Source organism: Panthera leo, chromosome C1 (genome assembly GCF_018350215.1).
Source record: "Panthera leo isolate Ple1 chromosome C1, P.leo_Ple1_pat1.1, whole genome shotgun sequence".
Classification (NCBI taxonomy): Eukaryota; Metazoa; Chordata; class Mammalia; order Carnivora; family Felidae; genus Panthera; species Panthera leo.
The window spans coordinates 153,211,365-153,231,350 of NC_056686.1; the positions used below are offsets into that span (position 1 = coordinate 153,211,365).

The window sequence follows — 19,986 nt, forward strand, 5'->3', positions numbered from 1 at the left end:
TTCTGGAAGTCTGTTAGGGAATGAAGGTAGAGTGGTCAGGATACTTTGGAATATCATCTCCACTCTCAGCTCCATCTGGAAGGACTGTGGGTAACAGGACCCATAACATGATCCTTATGGAAGGATCCATAACTACAGATACACATGAAACATCACAGTAAAAAGTAAAATTCACTCAAGTGTTGAACTCTTCAAATTAGAACATAAAAAATATATAAATAACTCTCTTTAAAAATGATTCATCAGAATGCTTGGCAAAATATAGCTATAACACCAATAATATTTTGCATAAAATACAAACACTCCTTGAGAGTAATGAAATAAAAATATAAGTAGATAAAGGCTAACCCATGCAGATGAGCGTATATGGTGAGATGAATAATTACTTGTTTGGTTTCACTAAAAATAAATCATAATTTCTCTTTAGCAATAAGAATCATACACAATGGCCAAATTCTCATGAATCAATCAACATACTGACATTTAAATTCACTGGATGAAACACATTGTAGTTTACTAAAAAATTTTTAGCCAATGAAGTGAGTTATCCTTACTCTTAAACTTAGTCTAACTTTAAATTGTTTGAACTACTATCTGTAAAAATGATAGAACATTTTTTCAGTAAATTAGACTTGTGCAAGTATAATTCTTTTTATTTTCTAAATTGAAAGTATGCTGTCTGCTTTCAGAGTATCTACCTTAAAAAAAGGAAAGTAAAGGACATATTTATTTCATAATCATTAACTATTTAACCATCAATTCCCACAAATAAGATTAATATTCAAGCACAGTTTACTCTAGTATAATTATAAGTAAACTAAAAGAAATTAAGATAAATATTATAATTAAGAACTTGGCCATAGAGAAGATAGTTTCACAAAATTAGTACAGGTAACAAAGTACACTTCAGTACCTTTTTATTTTTTATTTTTAAAATATAATTTATTGTCAAATTGGCTAGCATACAGTGAGTAAAGTGTGCTCTTGGTTTCTCATTTCTGCTCTTGGCTTCAGTCTGCACCTTTTTAAAATGTAAAAGTTACCTTTCCAAGCTTGGCTATATCACGATACAAGGACAAAGGCAGAGTAAAGGCAGCCGTGGAAAGCACAATAATGAAGTGGCGACCAATAAACAAGTTTGCAGGGTCAACTAAAACACAACAAATATTATAAAGTCTTTATGGATATGAGTAACACACCAGGGATACAAGTAATTAGCCAAATACTTAATTGCAAAAATAACTCAACATTAAATGTTACCTAAATGACAAAGATTTTGAGTAAATCCCATAAAATCGTGTAAAAATAGAAATTATTCACAAAAATATAAATACAAAATAACTTAAGGATGAACCTATAGTTCAAATAATCTTTAAAAAAATTTTTTTAATGTTTATTTATTTATTTTTTAAAGTTTTCATTTATTTTTGAGACAGAGAGAGAGACAGAGCATGAGCAGGGGAGGGGCAGAGAGAGAGAGGGAGACACAGAATCTGAAGCAAGCTCCAGTCTCTAGCTGTCAGCACAGAGCCTGACGCGGGGCTTGAACTCACAGACTGTGAGGTCATGACTTGAGCTGAAGTCGGATGCTTAAGTGACTGAGCCACCCAGGCACCCCTTAATGTTTATTTTTGAGAGAGAGAGAGAGAGAGTGAGTGAGTAGGGGAGGGGCAGAGAGAGAGAAAGACACAGAATCTGAAGCAGGCTCCAGGCTCTGAGCTGTCAGCACAGAGCCTGACATGGGGCTCAAACTCATGAACCATGAGATCATGACCTGAGTTGAAGTGGGACACTCAACCAACTGAGCCACCCAGACACCCCTAGTTCAAATAATCTTATATGTTTCATTCAAATCATTTTAATAGCCTTCTAGTCAGTTTTCCTGCTTTACCTTTCCTTTGTCCCCCTAGAGTATACTTATAACCCAGAAAGTACAAAGATCCTTCCCAAAGGTTAAACACATGATGTCACTGTTGGTTCAAAACTCTCTAATGACAAATCCCTTCAATAGGAAGTAAGCTACAAGAGGACAGGGCATGTTCTGAGGATTTTTCTTTTTTTTTTTTAATTTCAGTATTAAAAAGAGACGTGAGCAGTAAAACTTAACATTTCAAAAATCAAGCTTTAGGTAAAGATATTCTATTTCTACACTTTTGTTGAGAAGCAGTGGTCTCCCTGAAGAAAAGTAGACAGAAACAACTTGTGTAGGGAAGTCTTTGGGAAGCTCTGCAGAAACCAGTATACACTGCAGACTCTTGGCTATCATAATGAATAAATAATTGTGTGTGTGTGTGTGGGGGGGGTGTATGTGCACACGTGTGCCTGTCATCAAATACAAGCAAAAGTTGTAAACATAAAATAAAACATACTTGCAAGGGTTTATATCATTTTAAAGCTGTGCTAATCATAGTGTTAACTTCAGGAGCTATATATCCATTCCAAGGAAGACACCACTGCTTAAACATTTGAGCTCATATTGAATTCTTTGAGAGATCCTACCACTAGGTTTTTGAAAGGTCCCCAGTGATACCAAGTCTTTGTTCATTAATTTGTGCAAAGTCTAAGGTCTATAGAATAAGTGAGTGAGTGTGGTTAAAAAAAAAAAAAAAAAGCTATTACTGGGAAAAGTGAGACTCATTTTCTAATTTTCTCATATGGCTAATTAACTTACAGGGAAGTTCTCAGATGCAATTTCAAAGTGGTATAAATATACACACAAACACACACACGTACATACTGTAATAAAAAATAATCATGAATATTTGTTTAACTCAGACATAATTAAACAATTATCATAAAGTTGTGAAATCAAAATACTAAAACAGGAAGTTCAAGTTCCTGAACCCTGAGCTCAACTACTTACATATTTCTGGTGAACATAATTTGAATTAAATTATTTGCATATCTGTTTCTGTTTACCCTTTCGAATAATTTGCTCTACTAATATGTTTGGTAGAAAGTATAGGTTCTCTTCACTAGGAAATTTTAAGTCCTTAAAAAACACTGAAATAGAATCCTATGAATAGCAGAGACGAACCTAGTAACAAAGGCTCTCTATTACCATAAAGGACATTTTTTAATAAGGATCTAATGATGAGATCTATTATTTATACTGATCTTCTAACAAAAATACACCTGAATAAGTATTTTAAGTGTTTAAACTATAGTAAGATTTTTTTAAATCTATTTATTTTGAGAGAGAGAGAGCACAAGCAAGGGAGCAGCAGACAGAGAGGGAGAGAGAATCCCAAGCAGGCTCAGCACTGTCAGCATAGGGACTAACGTGGGGCTTGATCCCAGGAACCATGAGATCATGAGATGAGCTGAAATCAAGAGTCAGATATTAACCGACTGAGCCACTCAGGCACCTCTAAACTATAGTAAGATTTTTGAGAAATTTCAAAATCATCTAAACATACACATTCTTATACCAACATTTCTTACTACTTAGACTTGTACCAAAGCTTTGGTTATCTGAGAGAAATATAAGCAATTCCCACTTGCCAGTCTAAGACATTGGTGATATATTTCAGGGGAAAAAATACAGCTAAGGATTTTATCTACTTCTAAAAGTATTTTGGCATCATCTTATACTTTATAAAATATACAAACAAGGCACACATTATAAAATATTCCATTCAACAATGATAAATAAACTGTGATAAGGGGCACCTGAGTGGCTCAGTCGGTTGAGCATCCGACTTCAGCTCAGGTCATGATCTCATGGTTTGTGAGTTCAAGCTCCGCGTCGGGCTCTGTGCTGACAACTCAGAGCCTGGAGCGTGTTTTGAATTCTGTGTCTCCCTCTCTCACGGCCCCGCCCCAGAGTTCATGCTCTGTCTCTGTCTCTCTCTCTCTCAAAAATAAACAAAAAAATTAAAAAACTGTGATTAGAATAAAGTGTGTTCTTTGCTATGTGGCCTATTTTTTTAAATTCATTTTTGATTATTAAAAATTTAATAACCAGGGAGGGAGGTTTAAAGGGAACTTTAGCTTTGTAGAAGGTGTTTTATTTATGTGAAGAGTATATATCCATATATTATTTATAACTAAAAAACAACAAAAATGTGATCGAAATGTTTCTCTTTTGGGGAAATTTAAATTAATTTTGGTCTATTTTGTTGTACAGCCGATATTATACAGGAGAATACTGAACTGCCATCAAAGCAAATAGGATAGGTATCTATAATTTGATATAAAAGTGTGTCCCTACTATACTACTAAGAGAAAAAGCACATTATAGAATGAGTTGTATAGTATTATCTTAGTCATGTGAATATCTGAAGTCATACATATTCTTAAGACTCTGGAGGTATATGTTAAAAAGGAAGGGAGGAAGGAAAGTAGGGAGAAAGTTGTTGGAAGAATTGTCCCTACCTGGTTTTCCCCAAACAAAGAAATTATGAGTATGCTCTATCTCCTCTATTTTGTCTGTGTTTTCTATTATTTCCTAGTAAATATATATATTTTTCAAATAAGAAAATGAAGTGATAAAAAGATTTTTCTAAATTAATATATGTTCCTTTGAAGACATAAAACGTAACAAAGGAAACAAAAAAATCTTCATGAATCCAATTAAAAGATAATCACAGCTGACATGTGAATGTATTTTTTCTTGTTTTTTCCCTTAGTTGTTGATGAAAATAGAAAGTTTACATAATTAGGTCATATTTTATACACGGCATTCTTCCACTCACATGATCTCAGTTTATGAAAACATGATTTGTAGGCTGGGGGCTAGAACAGAAGCTGCTGATAAGAGCTAACAGTGTTGGGTAATCCTGCTATCTGCCAAGGACCATCGGTATTACCTCTGTTGTTTCACACAATTCTATGAAGCAGGTGGTACTCTACTTCGTAATTGAGAGATGAAGAGACTAGAACTCAGAGAGGGCATTAACCTTCTCAAGGCCACACAGCCAGCAAACAGTGTGTCTGTGATTTGATGGCCAAGTCTCCCTGATCTCCGTTTCCACTAAACCCTGTGAAAGGAGTAGGTGTGATTTCTAGTTTTAGGTTTTGTTTTCTTTCGGTTTGTATGTGTGTAGGATGAGTGATTCAGCACTGAGAGGAAAGGTGTATCTGCATCGCTGTCAACGACGATAACAACTGTAGAGTTAGGTCACCATGAACTGAGGATTATGTGGCTTGGACGGGAAGCTCTTCAAGACAAAAAGACTTGTGACCTCTAAGTTATTTAACGTGCCATGATATAGTGCAAAGTCAAACAGGGAGTGGGGTTGTGGCACATGTTGAAAAGGTCTGCTTGAAATGTTCATAGTGGTTTTTCAATATCAGGCCAAACGAAACAACCCAAATGTCCCTCAACTAGGTGACAGATAAACTGCTGTACATCCATATGATGAAACACTCCTCAGCAATAAAAAAAGAGCAAACAACTGATACATCCCCAAACTTGGATGAATCTCAAATGCATTATATTCAGTAAAGGATGCCAGACTTGAAAGTCTACCTATATACGATGCCATTTATCTGGCATTCTGGGAAAAGCAAAACTAGGGAGAGAAATCGTATAGTGGTTACCAGGAGCTGTACATGAAGGAGGGTTTGACTACATAGGGAAATAAGGAAAAATTTTTTGAGGGGATGGAATTGTTCTGTATTTGGACTGTGATTGTGGATATATGGCTATGCATTTGTCAAAACTCACAGACCTATACATTAGAAAGGGCTAATTTTACTGTATTAAATTATATCTTAATACAAATAATGGGGGAAAGTCAGCTTGCTTATTTAAGAAACAGCATAGTAAAAACAGTACATGAAAAATGTTACTACAGAGAATTGGTGATATGTAGCACAAGATTTTTAAAATACAAAGTATTCTAAGTATATGAATAGCAATGATATCCTTTAAACAGCTAAATAAGAACTAAACTGTCTATAAAGGTAGATTAATACTTTAGGATCAGAATGGATCATGGATATTGCTAGATATCTGAAGTCATCCAATTCTTCCACTTGCAAATATTTTGCTTGTAAGTTATTATGAACAACATTAACTATGAATAATACATAAATAAATATATTGACTCACCTCCTGGGATTCTTTGGAAAACTTTACTCAAAGTATCTCCAGTTATTATGTTGTAACTTATCATAGCTAAAAACATAATTAAAATAATACAGTTACTGATAAGCCATCGCATATCTCATCTTGAATATTTAAAATTTTGTTTTGCATTTAGCAGTGTTTTCTCCAATTTTTTATTTAAATTCCAGTTGGTTGACGTACAGTGTAATATTAGTTTCAGGTATAGAATTTAGTGATTCATCACTTATATATAACACTTGGTGCTCATCACAAGTGTCTTCCTTAATACCCATCACTGATTTTCAAAGAAATGTTATTCCCAAATATTGGCATACTCCTACATCTTTCAAATATGTATTGTGATTATGAATATGTACAACTTCAAAAATAACTAGATAACAGATTTATGGGAGAATATAAATTTATATTACAAAAACATTTTCACCTTACAAATCGATTCTTTTCCAGACAGAACACCTTTAAATAATAGTGAGTTTTGGTAGTCGTTTAAAATGTGATTTGTTGGACACCTGGGTGGCTCAGTCGGTTAAACATCTGACTTCAGCTCAGGTCATGATCTCACTGTTTCCAAGTTCGAGCCCCGCATCAGGCTCTGTGCTGACAGCTCAGAGCCCGGAGCCTGCTTAGGATTCTGTGTCTCCCTCTCTCTCTGCCCCTCCCCCGCTCACACCTCTGTCTCTGTCTCTCTCTCTCTCTCAAAAATAAACATTAAAAAAATTTTTTTAATTAAAATTAAAATGTGATTTGTTTTGTTACTAAAGTTCAGTTTCCAAACATGTTTTCTGTAACACATGCATTGCTCAAAACAAGGAACAATAATAGAAACTTGTGAAGGCTCCCAAATACCCCCTCATTTAAAAAAATAAGATTTGGGGGAAATAATAGTCTTAGCCTTCCATGAAGACATAAGGAGCTACTGGTTTGAACAATAGCTTCTATATTACTGATTTTAAAAATCAAGTCAGTTCGACCACTGGCAAACGTTAACAACGCACCTAAGAAGACATGCTCACCAGTATGGCACAAATTTTAAATTGCAATTTGGCCTTGTTTGTACATGGCTTCCACAGACCCTTAGGTTTTCAAAAAATGTATTTCAGCTTTAGAAGAAATCTATTATTTCACCTATTCACTTTTGTTTTTTTATTATTTTGTTAAATGTTTACTTTTGAGAGAGTGTGCGAGGGGGAGGCGCAGAGAGAGGAGCAGGCTCTGTGCTGACAGCAGAGAACCTGATGCGGGGTTCAAATTCATGAACCATGGGGCTCAAACTCACGAACTGTGAGATCATGACCTGAGTTGAAGTAGGATGCTTAACCGATTGAGCCACCCAGGTTTCCCTTACCTATTCACTTTTAATCTACTATTAAAGCTACTTTCTTCAAAAATAGTTGTATGCTTATGAAATAATTCCAATATTCATTGTCACCTTACCTATGAGGATATACCTGTAAAAGGAATCAACTTACCTATAAAAGGATACAAAAACTGAAGAACAGAGAGGAGGAGATATCCCGGAAAGCCAAAGGTTTTATTGACCAAAGACTGGTAAGTGTCTGTTCCAGAGAGGGCCCCTCCTTTTATCAATAAAACAAGGGAAAAGTCTGCAGCAAAAATAGCAATTAAACAATGTCAGATTGCATTTAATACACAAGTTTTAAAAAATATTTTGACTTAAAGACTTCAAAGAAACTTTTTGAAGAGTTTAATTTAATGCCACAGTAGATTGGCATGACAAGGCTCACTTTCTTCTCATAAAACATTACCTTTCATGAAACAGTACTATTTCCAGTCATATATTTTTCAATTGAGATGCAAATACACTTAACATATCTGTGCAATGACCTGGACAGAAGGAAGTATGCAGACTAGAAACAAAGCATCAGTTTTCCATTTTACTTTCCTAACCTAACCAATGTAATGACTTTTACAAGGATGTGGCTCAACTGTCCAAGGAACAGAATGTAGGTAATCAAATATTTCATAGACATTCAATGTGTGAAAACCAAGAATGAAAAATGATTCAAGCATTCAGGAAAAAAATAGATTGAGGAGAATCAGATCATTTGTTTTATAACAAAGTACAAGTAGGAACTTTATTTTACAGTTATTGTGGTTAAGAGAGAACCCCAAGAATTTTTTTTGTAATTTATATTTTAAAGATTTAAGCTCTCATTTTAGAGTTGGATTTGAAGACACAAATATATAGAAATTATATAATTAAAAGTTGATCTCTCTTTCCTTCCCCCCCACTTAAATCAATGTTTTTTGAATACTAAATGAATGACATTGAAGGTGCATTGGGTACACAGCTATGTACAGGGTATGATTCTTTCTCTTCTGTTGCTCATGCTTCCAGCACAGGTGATTTTTTTTTATCCCTTAAGTAATTTGGAAATGCATTAAAATACAAAGGAAAAAACAGAAATCAATGCAATATGCTTTCTACCTTGATTCCCTCCAACATTCTTGAATCTTCTTTCAACAAATTCACCAATAAGCTTCAAGTTGATAAATCCAACTGACACGTCCTAAATCTTAATCTAACTTGCTATTTCAAGTTTTTTCTTTTATTAAAACTTTTTAATGTTTATTTACTTTTGAGAGAGAGAGACAGAGACAGAGACAGAGCACAGGTGGGGAGGGGCAGAGAGAAAGGGAGACACAGAATCCTAAGCAGGCATCAGGCTCTGCGCTGTCAGCACAGAGTGGGATACGGGGCTTGAACTCATGAACTGTGAGATACTGAGCTGAGCCAAAGTGGGACACTTAACCAACTGAGCCACCCAGGCGCCCTAGCATTTTTTTGTTTATCATTCCCCTCTTCCTCAACCACCTTCCCTTGGCCTTCGTGACTTCACTTTCTTTTGGATTTCCTCCTACCATTTTTTTTTTTTTTTTTTGGACAGAACAATAAGCATGACCAAAGATGGGAAGCAGGGAGATTTATTTGCCTTTCCGAGCTTTGATTTTCCTCAGATACAACTTTAGCTTCTTGTCCCCTAGCACATAGCCACCTACTCCGCCACACTGTCTGGTCTTGAAGCTACGTATGCAAGAAGCTTGCCCTGCTGGAACCGCTCCTTCAGAAGACCATTGATTTGGGCATTCTTTCTCCTTTCATCATATTTCTTCTGAATTTTCTTTGATTGTTTTTTGTTTAAAGCTTCTCAGGAGTCAGGTTGGTCCCCTTCTTGCAGCACAGGGACAGTGCACAGTAGGACTCCTACCACTGTCATAGGGTGTGCTGTCAATGAGCACGATACAGTTATCCACCAGGGTTTTGGTGCTGACCAGTTCGTTGTTAGATGCATTACAGACAACATCAATAATTCTTGTTTTGAGTGTACAACACTGGGAGCCTCAGAAGAAGTTCCCCACGGCCAGTCTCAAGGCACGGTCCTGCCTTCCCCAACATGGACTGTGTGTATGCGGCAGGGCCAATCAGGGTTTGCAGTGGGCATCCCAGCTCATACTTGTGCTTCTTGTAGGGCTTTCTCTTGCCCCCTGTCTTGTGGTGCTTGTGCCACTTGTCCCCAGAGATGCGCATTGCTCTGAGCGCTGACTGCAAAAGAGCGGATTTCCTCCTACCTTTTGACCAATCATACAGTTTTTTGTTTTCTGTTTTCTTGTTTGTTTTTACCAGTTTCTTTCATTCTGTTTAAAACCTGGATTCTTGGGACTTTTTTCTCACTCCTCAAAATGAACTACTGTGATCTTACTCATGCCTGTGGCTGTAATTTTCATACAGCTGTTATTAACCACCATCATTGTATCTCTAAACCAGTCTCCTCCAAACTCCAATTTCTATATCTAGCTGGCTAATAAACATTTTACCTTGGACATCTCATAGACATCTTTATTTTTTGTAATGCCCAAATGTTAACTTATAGATTTGTTCTGGAACCTACTTCTCCATCTATATTTCTCCAAATTATTAACAATATCAGTAGAAATTTGAGAATCACCATAGACTTCTCATTACCCATCACCTGCTATATTCTTTTGGTCACCAAGTCCATTAACTACTGCACCATAAATTATTCAACAGTATCCCCTCATTTCTAATCTCTAATATGTTTTATTTGAGGGCTTAGGCTTTTACCATTTCTTTCCTTGATTACTGCAAAAACTCCTAATAGTTCTCCCATCCACCCATCTGGCCCCTCTTCAAGATACTTTTGACATGCCTTCCCTACCAAGATTTTCTTGACGTCTCCCCTCTACCAGATGGAACTGACCACAGCATACACCTGATCATGTCTTCTGCTTAAAATCCTCCCGGGGAATCCTCCAACGCTTTTGGATTAAAAAATCCTTTTCATGAGGCAGAAAAAATTACTTATTAGCTGTGTGATCTTGGGTGAAAGACTTGATTTTCTCGAATCTCAGCTGTAAAGTAAGACAATACACCAACAAATCTTGAGGAGTCTGTGAGGATTATGATATTTAAATGTCTACCACCATGCCTAGCATGCTATACAGGCTAAATGAACGGGAATTTGTGCTACTTTTGGTTATTTTCTATAGGCTGCATGTGGTGGTGGAGAAAGCTCTGTATTTGGAGTCTGATAACAATAATGATAACAGCCAGAAAAATACTAGCAAATACTTTCACAGCACTTTTTTCTGTGCCAGGCTTTTTCCTAAATGCTTTATGCATATTAACTTGCTTAATTCTCACAGCAACTCTAAGCAGGTGCAATTATTACCCACCGCCTTTAAAAAATGAGAAAAGTGAGCCACAGAAGGGTAAGCAAATTGCTGAACTTCACAGGGTTAGAAAGGAAGAGTCAGGACTCAGATCCTGGTTGTCTGGCTCCAGAATCCATGCACTTAGTCAAAGTTACAATTTTCTTGTCAATAACTGCTAACCTGGGGCAAGTCTTTTAACCTATCAAAGGCTCAATTTCCTTCTCTGAAAGAGTAGAACATACTCCATGAAGTAGAATATCTACTTATGAAGGATTAAGAACAGTGGCTGCATTACGCTTAGGATCCAGCCAGTCCGCAGGAAGCAGTAATGATGATCATTACATGGGAGCCTTCATAAATGCCTCTGCAAAACCTCTAACTTCATCTCTCTCCCCTTCGAACATCAACCCTATGCTTTAGCCAGATGGAATCACTTACACAGCTTCCTTTTGCACTTCCACATTTCCCTCTGCTTAGAGTACCCTTCCATTTTCTTTGCTCACTCATCAACAGTCAGTGGAGGTGTCTCTTCATTCCCAAAATATGACTGCTCCTTTGAGACTGGGTTAAGTGCCAGTATCCGTATCATAATGCACATATTTATGTATTTTTATTATGGCATTTTCATAAAGTATTATAATTCTATGTCTTTGTCTGCCTGACACAACATCGTGAGCTTCATACAGGCAGGAATAATGTTCTTCATTGGTATAATGACAGCAGTTGTCACTAAATATTTGTTGAATGAATTAATACAGCAGGATTGCTAGATGTCTACATAACTGATCAAAATTCAATGTAATAAATGGCCTAATGAGTATATTTAAAAAAATTCTAAAATCACAAAAGACATAGAAATTAATTATATTGCCTTTGTTTAAAACCAGGAAAAGCTTCACAGAGGCGCTGAGTAAGCCTTGGAGGATATACAGGATTTCACCAGGTAGAGAAGAAAAAGAATGTCAAGCAGGAAGACTATCCATGGGAAGGCAGCATGACAGCACAATCTGCAGAGAATGGAATATTCCAGAATAGCTAAAACATAACTTCGACACATGGTAATGTTCGTGACAATGTGAAAGAGATGCTAGATTAGTTGGAGATGAAACGAAAAATTCAGATTGTGGCTGATCTATGAAGGAATTTGAATGCAATATTATTTTTTTTTTCTGTTGTCATTATGCAGTCTTGGAATGTCTTGACTGGGGAAGTAAGAGAGACCAGGCTGAGGTTTTATAAAGGTAATTCTGCAGCAATATGGACGACTGATCAGAAAGTGGACAGATGCTATATGTAGGAAAACTCAATAGCAACTTATTGATCAAGAAAGAGAATGAATGAGGACCTCAGTAACAGAGAGGGGGTAATGTTTCATAGATATTGTCAACTTTTGGTGAACAACTATATGCTTGGGATGAGAATGCTGAGTTTTATAAAAGTTCAAAATATACTGCTTAAAGTTAACAATTTGCTAAGAATCTAATCAATAAAAAATGTGTTTATCTGCCTGTAAAACAAGCTATATATATATCTTAAAAGCTTTAGGAATCTTAAGTATCAATCACCATAACATTGCGACCTCACTTTAAATATACTGCATACAAATTTTAGATAAATCCATGAATGAGTCTACGTTATCCAACATAAAAATTTTCTTTTAAATCAGTATATATGTTTGAAAAATAAAAATTATTACACTCTAATCAACAAATATAAAAATCTTAAACAAATTAAACTAAAGCATTTGTTGTAAATATTTACAATTTGTTTTTATTTCCCAACATTTCAAAAATATGAAAACAGAAAAACCACCTCCTAGCTGGACATATCTCATTAGAGGCCTTAAAAAGAAAAAAAAAAAAAGAATAATTATAAAGAAAAACAATTGTGTAATTACAGTTTCAATTTATTTTTTTAAGTTTATTTTAAATTTATTTATTTTTGAGAGACAGCGCGAGAGCATGTGTGCAAGTGGGGGAGGGGCAGAGAGAGAGGGAGACACAGAATCTGAAGCAGGCTGTGCTGACAGCTCAGAGCCTAACATGGTGCTCGAACCCACAAACTGTGAGATCATGATCTGAGCTGAAGTCAGAGGCTTAACCAACTGAGCCACGCAGGCACCCCTTATCTATTTTGAAAGAGAGAGAGAGAGAGAAAGGGAAAGAGAATCCCAAGCAGGCTCTGCACTGTCAACAGAGAACCCATCGGATTGGGGGGATGTGGGGGGTGGGGTGGGGCTTCAAATGACAAACCGAGAGATGAGAAATTGTAACCTGAGCCAAAATCAAGAGTCACAAGCTTAACTGACTGAGCCACCTAGGGGCCCCTACAGCGTCAATTGAAAGAAAAATTCAGTATTATATCCTACTTGTAGATTTTCCTCTTTAAGGCCTAATTAAAAAATACAAGGAATCACAGTCTGTAATTTTTTTTTTTTTTTTTTTGCTTCTGTGTGGTCATCCTTTATTCATCAAAGTTACTTAAATATTTTGATCATGCAACTGAATAAGAGTAACTAATTTCTACTGATTAGTAACTTTGCAATATATGGCTTTGCAAAAAGGCTGTTCACAGTCACTGCTACAAGTTTATGCATGGCATTAGTTGAGACAGTTATTCACATTATGATTTATTTATGTATAATGTGATTTGGCTTGGGTAAATTCTCAATTCTCAAGTATTTAATTCTTAGGTGATATATATTTTTAACTTTTTTTCTATCTACTGGCTTACAGTGTGTGTAAATGTTTACAGCGCGCTTAAATAATCCACGGTTATTATGCCTGGGTGGAAATTATTTGTCAGTGATGACTGACTGGGAAACAGGAAATTAAAAACGACAAGAGTAATCCTTGAATGGGATTTTTTAGTGTGATGAATGTTCTCATGAATAGAATGCAATTTTTAAACACCAGAAACTCTGAATAAGCACAACGTTATGGGTCCCATGGGTTACTCAGTTTTGGGTCTTAAGCTACAAAATAAGAGCTTAGAAGCTCAAAGCAGCTTAGGTTTGGGGAGAGCAGGTGGTGAGAAGAAAGCAGGGAGGAAAGCAGCCCAGTGCTCCTGCAGCTACTGTGGTAACTACTGTGTGCTTTACTCTCTCTTCCTCAGCCTGAGGGAAAAAACAGCAGAGTTAAAGGCTGGTCTTGGAAACCTGAGATTTTGTGAGGGGATGGCATCTTGGGCTCCAGAAGCAGAGCTGACCAGAGATTCCTGGGCATGGGATTTGAGGGAGTGCCCTCGAGAGAAGGGGAAGAACAGGACAGGGGAAGGGAAACAGCTCAGCCAGCGCATGGTCTCAGGTGAAGACTATCCTCAGCCCAATCCCTGTGGTGGAGGCCCTCTGGAGCTACACCTGCAACACTCACTGGTGTCTCCCGGAGGCTGGGAGGTCAGCTTTTGTGTTCCTACCAGTCAGTCATTGGCCAGAGGCTGGGCATCATTACCTCACAGGAAGGTGGCACCATCGAGAGCCAGGTCAACTGAAGAAACAGACAGCTGAGGAGTTCTGCATTGCCTGGTAAAAGGCATCCAAGTGACCACACACAGCAGCCACCATACCAACAGCCACCGCAAGTGGGTATCTGGTTTTGATCACTGCCTCTTTCACAGTGACCCTAAGGTAGAGGAAGGACCCTGTGGTTGTCATGGGGGGGGGGGGTGGCGGGTAAAAGGGCAGGGATGAGAACAACAGGAAGAGGAGGTGAGTATGAGTTGTAAAGTAGCAAAACGTGAGTGTGAATGAACATGTCACATGAAAAGGGGGAAGCAGAAGAGAAGTGATAGAGAGGCACCTTATTGCTGCCCTCTAAGATAGTGGTAGGTAGGGAGCCTGGGCAGGCACCGTGGGGAGCGGGTGGTGGACACCCTGAAAGGTGCTGGTTGAGCACCAGGCCTTTCAGTCTTACCTGCACAAAAATAGCTAGAAAATATTGCTCATTCATGTGCATCTGCTTAAGGTATTTGTGGGAGAGGAAGGCCTGATGTCTACACTTTCAGAGCAGTCTCTCCCAGCCTTTAAAATGACTCCCCCATCTACCGCTCTCTGCACAAAGTGAAAAAAGGCACATGAAAAGGATTTAGGGTTGGTGATATATAATGCTTTTCTAATCTGTTCAGAGGATTAGTAGGCAAAGTAAATCTTCTCGGACATAAATGTCTAAATTCTTTAGGATTATTTGATGCACTTCTTAATTAGGAAATTCAATTATTTGTGTGTGTGTGTGTGTGTGTGTGTGTGTGTAATCATCATTGCACAATTTAAGTTGCAGGAAAAAGCAATTACATAGTATTTTACCTGTAACATATGAAACCCAGAATAAAAGCAATATTCCCAGAGGAAAGCCAGCTTGCTTCATTGAATAAGGTAATCCTGGAAAAAACATAAAATGCCCCACCCATCACATTAATAAAACATACAGAAATTTAGAAGTTTCCCCCCAATTCCTATATATAACAAGCTCATAAAGTGACATATTTACAGGACATGGTTGTAAACAGTGCACAAGGCTACTCAAATGTTAGTATGTTAATACTATTTCAGAATAAAATGCAAGCTAAGGACATGTCAAGAAAGCAAATTTATGAGGTGACAGAATAAGAATAAGAAAGCAGCAAGATGCCAGTTCACACAAATAATGTTCACTTCAGGGTGAGGGGAATGTGACCTTGAATATGTGGAAAGTAATGACCTAAAGCTTTCCTTTCGTGCTAGCTGGGAAAGCAGAGAAGGTAATAAGGCTACAGAAAGGGGATATGAGGAAAGACTAATGCCAGAATCAAAATGGTAACCATGTAGGAAAAGGAGAAAAAAATGAGAAGGCAAAAGTATTTTCTATAAAGCTGAAGGGTTAAATAAAAGTATTTCCTATGAATTTTTTGGGAAATGGTCAATTTTAGATTATGGACAATACATATTTAAGATAAAATGTATTTAAAATATTTCCATCAAGAATTTATTCCATGAAAAATTTTTCCTTAAAAAAATCTGCTGTACATAATTAAGAGGCACTTTTCAATGCTGCTGACACGAATCAGCTTAAAAGTGTTCACATTAGGAATTAACTCCGGAATTCTGCCTGGCAGAGTTGCCCACACCTCTCTGGTTCATGGGGGCAGAATTTCAAACAAATCGTTGCCCCTACTTGATTACTTTGCCTCACCTACCTCTATTCTGTGTACCACCAAAAAGAATTGTCTATATATGGAATCAAGTAAAATCAAGAGACACATCAGCTTGCAACAGATGAAAAAAGTAACTCAATCCAGATGAACATTCAATGATGACTATAACTAAAAGGTCAAAACTTTACAGGAAAAAGTAGTATTCTCAATGACTTTTGCAGGATTTTGTTTTGTCTTGCTGTTTCTTAAATTGGATGTTTTCCAAGAACAAATAGAATGATAAGCACTGAAAAAATAATTGCCTTAACTACTCTAATGCAACGCACCTAATGTTGTCAGAATTTTCCCCTTGCTTCAAACTGGGAAAATATGAGCTGCTCATTTCTTTCAATTCTGATTATTTGGCTCCTTCATTAAAAAAAATCTATGTATTTTCATTTAACCAATATCTACTTATTAATTAAATGATACTTAAAATTAATATATCATAAGTTTGTACTTTAACTCTAGATAGATAGGCAAGGAAATACTGTATGATTTAATTATTCACAAGATTATTATGTTTTCACATTAAACTTATGTACCTTCAATATTTCCAAATATCTGGAGATTTACACTATAGGTCATAGAAAGGTGGTTCAAGTAATGGTGGACACTTCAGGAAGATGGAAAAAGTATAGTATTATTTATTTATTATCAATTGACCATAGAGCCCATAAAAATAAATTCAGCAGATCCCATATGCAGCTCCAACTTTATCTGCCACTTATGGAAGATGCTCTCAAATGAGGAAAGAGTGTGAACAGAACCTCATCTTCAGCATAAAAGTGCACATGGTTACACTGGAAAAAAAGGAGGTGATTTTATGGGAAAAAATTACCAATTTTAATACTTAATATTTTTTCCTCAAAAATAATCAGTGAATACTAGCAACAGAGTAAGAGCCTTAAATTTTGTCTTTTCATTTAAAACTTAAAACAAAATAAAACAACACTTACCTATTATACCAGATCCTATAATCGAGTTGACAACATTAAAAACAGCTGTGGACTGACGACAAGTTTTCCCTTTGTGCTTATGTTCAGAAACGAGCGCTTCTCTGTCATCCAGATTGCTCTATTTTGATATATAAAATGGCAATTAAATATTTACTAGGTCAAATATTAGAAAAGTGTCAGATAAATATGCAATGTAGGATAACGGTAAGAAAATAATGAGAGTAGGATAATAATAATATAACGTATAATAATAATAATAATAATAATAATAAAGAGCAACAATAACAGCTAGGAACAGAGCATTGTAAACAAATTCCATCCTAAAATGTCCCAATTATAGCTGCACCAAGTTCACGGACTGCTGAATGGAATCCCAGAATACAGGCTCAGTTAGGGAGCCAATGATGCGATTTTGTAAGATTTAAGGGGTATATTGAAAAGTGCCTGCCAAGAAAAAAACAAAACAAAACAAAAGTCAGAGGAAGGTAAAACTTTTTCTCCTGGAGGGCTTTCTGCAGTGCTAAAACCCAAGGCAGCAGACCTCTGTTGCAGGGTGAATGAAACTGGAAGGGACCTGGCTTCAGAAGCTGCCCCAGTCCCCAGCTTTACCTGAGGCAGGATGACGGGCCCCTGCGCCTGGTAGCCCATGGCTGCAACAGAGTCCTCGGCAAGCGGAAAGCTTGCGGGCCTGGGAAGCCCACTCTTGCTCTCCCAGCCTCCCCTGCGACCTCGCACATCCGGGGGCCCGCGTGGCGGGAGAGGGGAGCGAGCTGTCCCGCGGCCGCCCCTGGCCCCACCTCCGCAGTTCAGCGGGGGCGCGGGCTGCAGCCCAGAGCTTTCTGGGCTGCAGCAGCACCGGATGGTTTCTTCTGGGAGCTCGTCCAGCCAATGCACCCTCCTTCTCAGGCAGGATGCTACACGGGATGCTTCTGATCTGGGCAGCCCTCTCTCCCCTCACCAGTCTTTCCCCACCCGCGCCCCACCTCCAGTTGGAAAGTACAGTTTGTTCTGTGCTGCCCTACCCAGACTGTGCTAAGAGATACGATGGCTTCATTTTAGTCCACTCCAAAGTTAGCTGCTGCTCTTTGGATGGAGTCTTACGTCCAGGTAAGAACGCAGTAGCACCCCTGCTCCCATGGAGCATCTTTTCTATTCCCACCACCTCCTCCTCCCTACACATCTTCTGTGTTAGAGAGGACAGACGAAAATGTAGGACTTTTATTTTAAATGGGAAACAACCAACCCAACAAAAAACTTTTCTAGAGTTTCAGCAAACTTGATTACTGAGCATGCTTTGGTCAAATGTTTCCTGATGACTTCGGAAAAGGAGACTTAAGAGTGGAAAAGATGGATTCATGATGGATTCAGGTAGTGAATCTTAAAAACAGGGAAGTGGGAGGTGTAAGGAGGATGGGAAAGAGAAAGCACTTAGAATATATGAGATAGAATCTTCATGGTCACCTATTCACTCTTACATTACAGATGAGGAAACTGTCCCAGGGAATATTCAAATCACAAAAGGAATCCTATAGAGAAAGGTTTGAGGGACAGTAAGAGTGGTGGTAATATAATACAAGTACTTATCAAATGCTTATTAAAGAAGTCCTTTTACTTAAAATCAAGAAACATTTTCAAAACATGAAAAAACTGAAGAGGATTATAAAATAAGTTCTATATCAAACTGAATGTTAACATTTTGTCATATGTTCTACAAAAATAAACATTTAGTATTGCGATAGAAACCCCTTCGCCCATCCCCATTCCTTTCTCTTCATCCCTGATGTCATCTAATTAATGAAATTGGTGTGTATCTTCCTATCCATACTTATATTTTAATTCTTTCATTTGTAGTCATAAATAATAAATAACATTGATTTGTGTGTTTTCAAGATTTACAGAAGATGGTCCCATATTGTACATGTTATTTTCCCCCTAGCATTAGTGTTTGTTTACCCAATATACAGTTTTCAAGATGTATTATGTAGATGTGAGCAGGACAGTTTATTTATTTTATTTCTCACAGTTCGGTTAGCCATGCTCCTACTGAAAGACAGATGTTAAGGTTGTTATAATTAATTAAGATTGTTAAAGTTCTCATTTTACACCCTTCTGGTGTATATTGAATGACAGATTTTCTAGCAGTAGAATTGTTAGGAACTAAGTCATGCATATTTCAACTTCACAAAATATTCCCAATTGCTCTACAAATTAGTTGTACCAATTACACTTCTACCAGCAGAGATGGAACTCCTATTTTTCTGCACTGTCTACCACACCAGGACTTTGTTGTTTCCTTGTTTTAAGTTTTGTTGTTCTGATGGGTTTTACAATGCTATATAATTATTGTATAAACTTGTATTGTCCCAATCTATAGTGCAGTTGAGAATCTTTTTATAATATTTGATGAATGTAATTAAATATTTAGGTTGTCCTCTTTGTGAATTTCATTTTATATCTTCTACCCTTTTGATTTTGGTTGTTAGTCTTTTTTTTCTTATTGATTTGTTTGAGTTATTTATATATTTGGCTTGCCAACTTATGTCAGTTACATATTTTGTACATATCTTCTCCCAGCCTTTTTTTTTTTTAACTGTTTGTGGCAGTTTCTTGTTAAGCAAAATTAGTAATTGTGACATACTCAAAATTAGTAATCTCAATCCCAATACAATTCATTAAGAGGAAGAAAATTCCAGCATTATTTTACTAAAAAATATAGATTCAAAAATTCCAAGTAAAGTATTAGCAAATTGATGCTAACAGTGTATGAAAAATTAACAATATCATGACCAAGTTGGGTATACCCCAAGTATGAAAGGATGGCTTAACTAAAAAAAAATCTATAAATGTAATTTTGCACATTAATAGATTATAAGAGAAAACCATGTAATTATTTTACATATCATTATGTGATTTTTTTTTTCCTCTTTACCCTGTTGATGTGATGGATTACATTAATTGATTTCTGAATTTTGAATTAGCCTGGCACCTGGGATAAATCCCACTTGGCCATGGTGTATAATTCTTTTTGTACACTGTTGGATTCAATTTAATTGAAATTGAATAATATTTAATTGAACAATATTGAAATGA

At 36.8% G+C, this 19,986-nt stretch overlaps 1 protein-coding gene across 1 annotated transcript in view; it reads right to left on the bottom strand.

The window, feature by feature from the left end:
* SLC38A11 (solute carrier family 38 member 11) overlaps positions 1-17,551 on the bottom strand; it is a 55,850-nt gene extending 38,299 nt beyond the window's left edge. The window contains exons 1-6 of the mRNA XM_042948989.1: positions 17,506-17,551; positions 16,897-17,014; positions 15,072-15,146; positions 7,546-7,680; positions 6,059-6,124; positions 1,044-1,150 (exon numbers count right to left, since the gene is read on the bottom strand). Of these exons, the coding sequence (XP_042804923.1) occupies positions 1,044-1,150; positions 6,059-6,124; positions 7,546-7,680; positions 15,072-15,146; positions 16,897-17,014; positions 17,506-17,544 (540 nt within the window). The 5' untranslated portion in view covers positions 17,545-17,551. The remainder of the gene's footprint in view (positions 1-1,043; positions 1,151-6,058; positions 6,125-7,545; positions 7,681-15,071; positions 15,147-16,896; positions 17,015-17,505) is intronic.
* Positions 17,552-19,986: the final 2,435 nt, after the last annotated feature.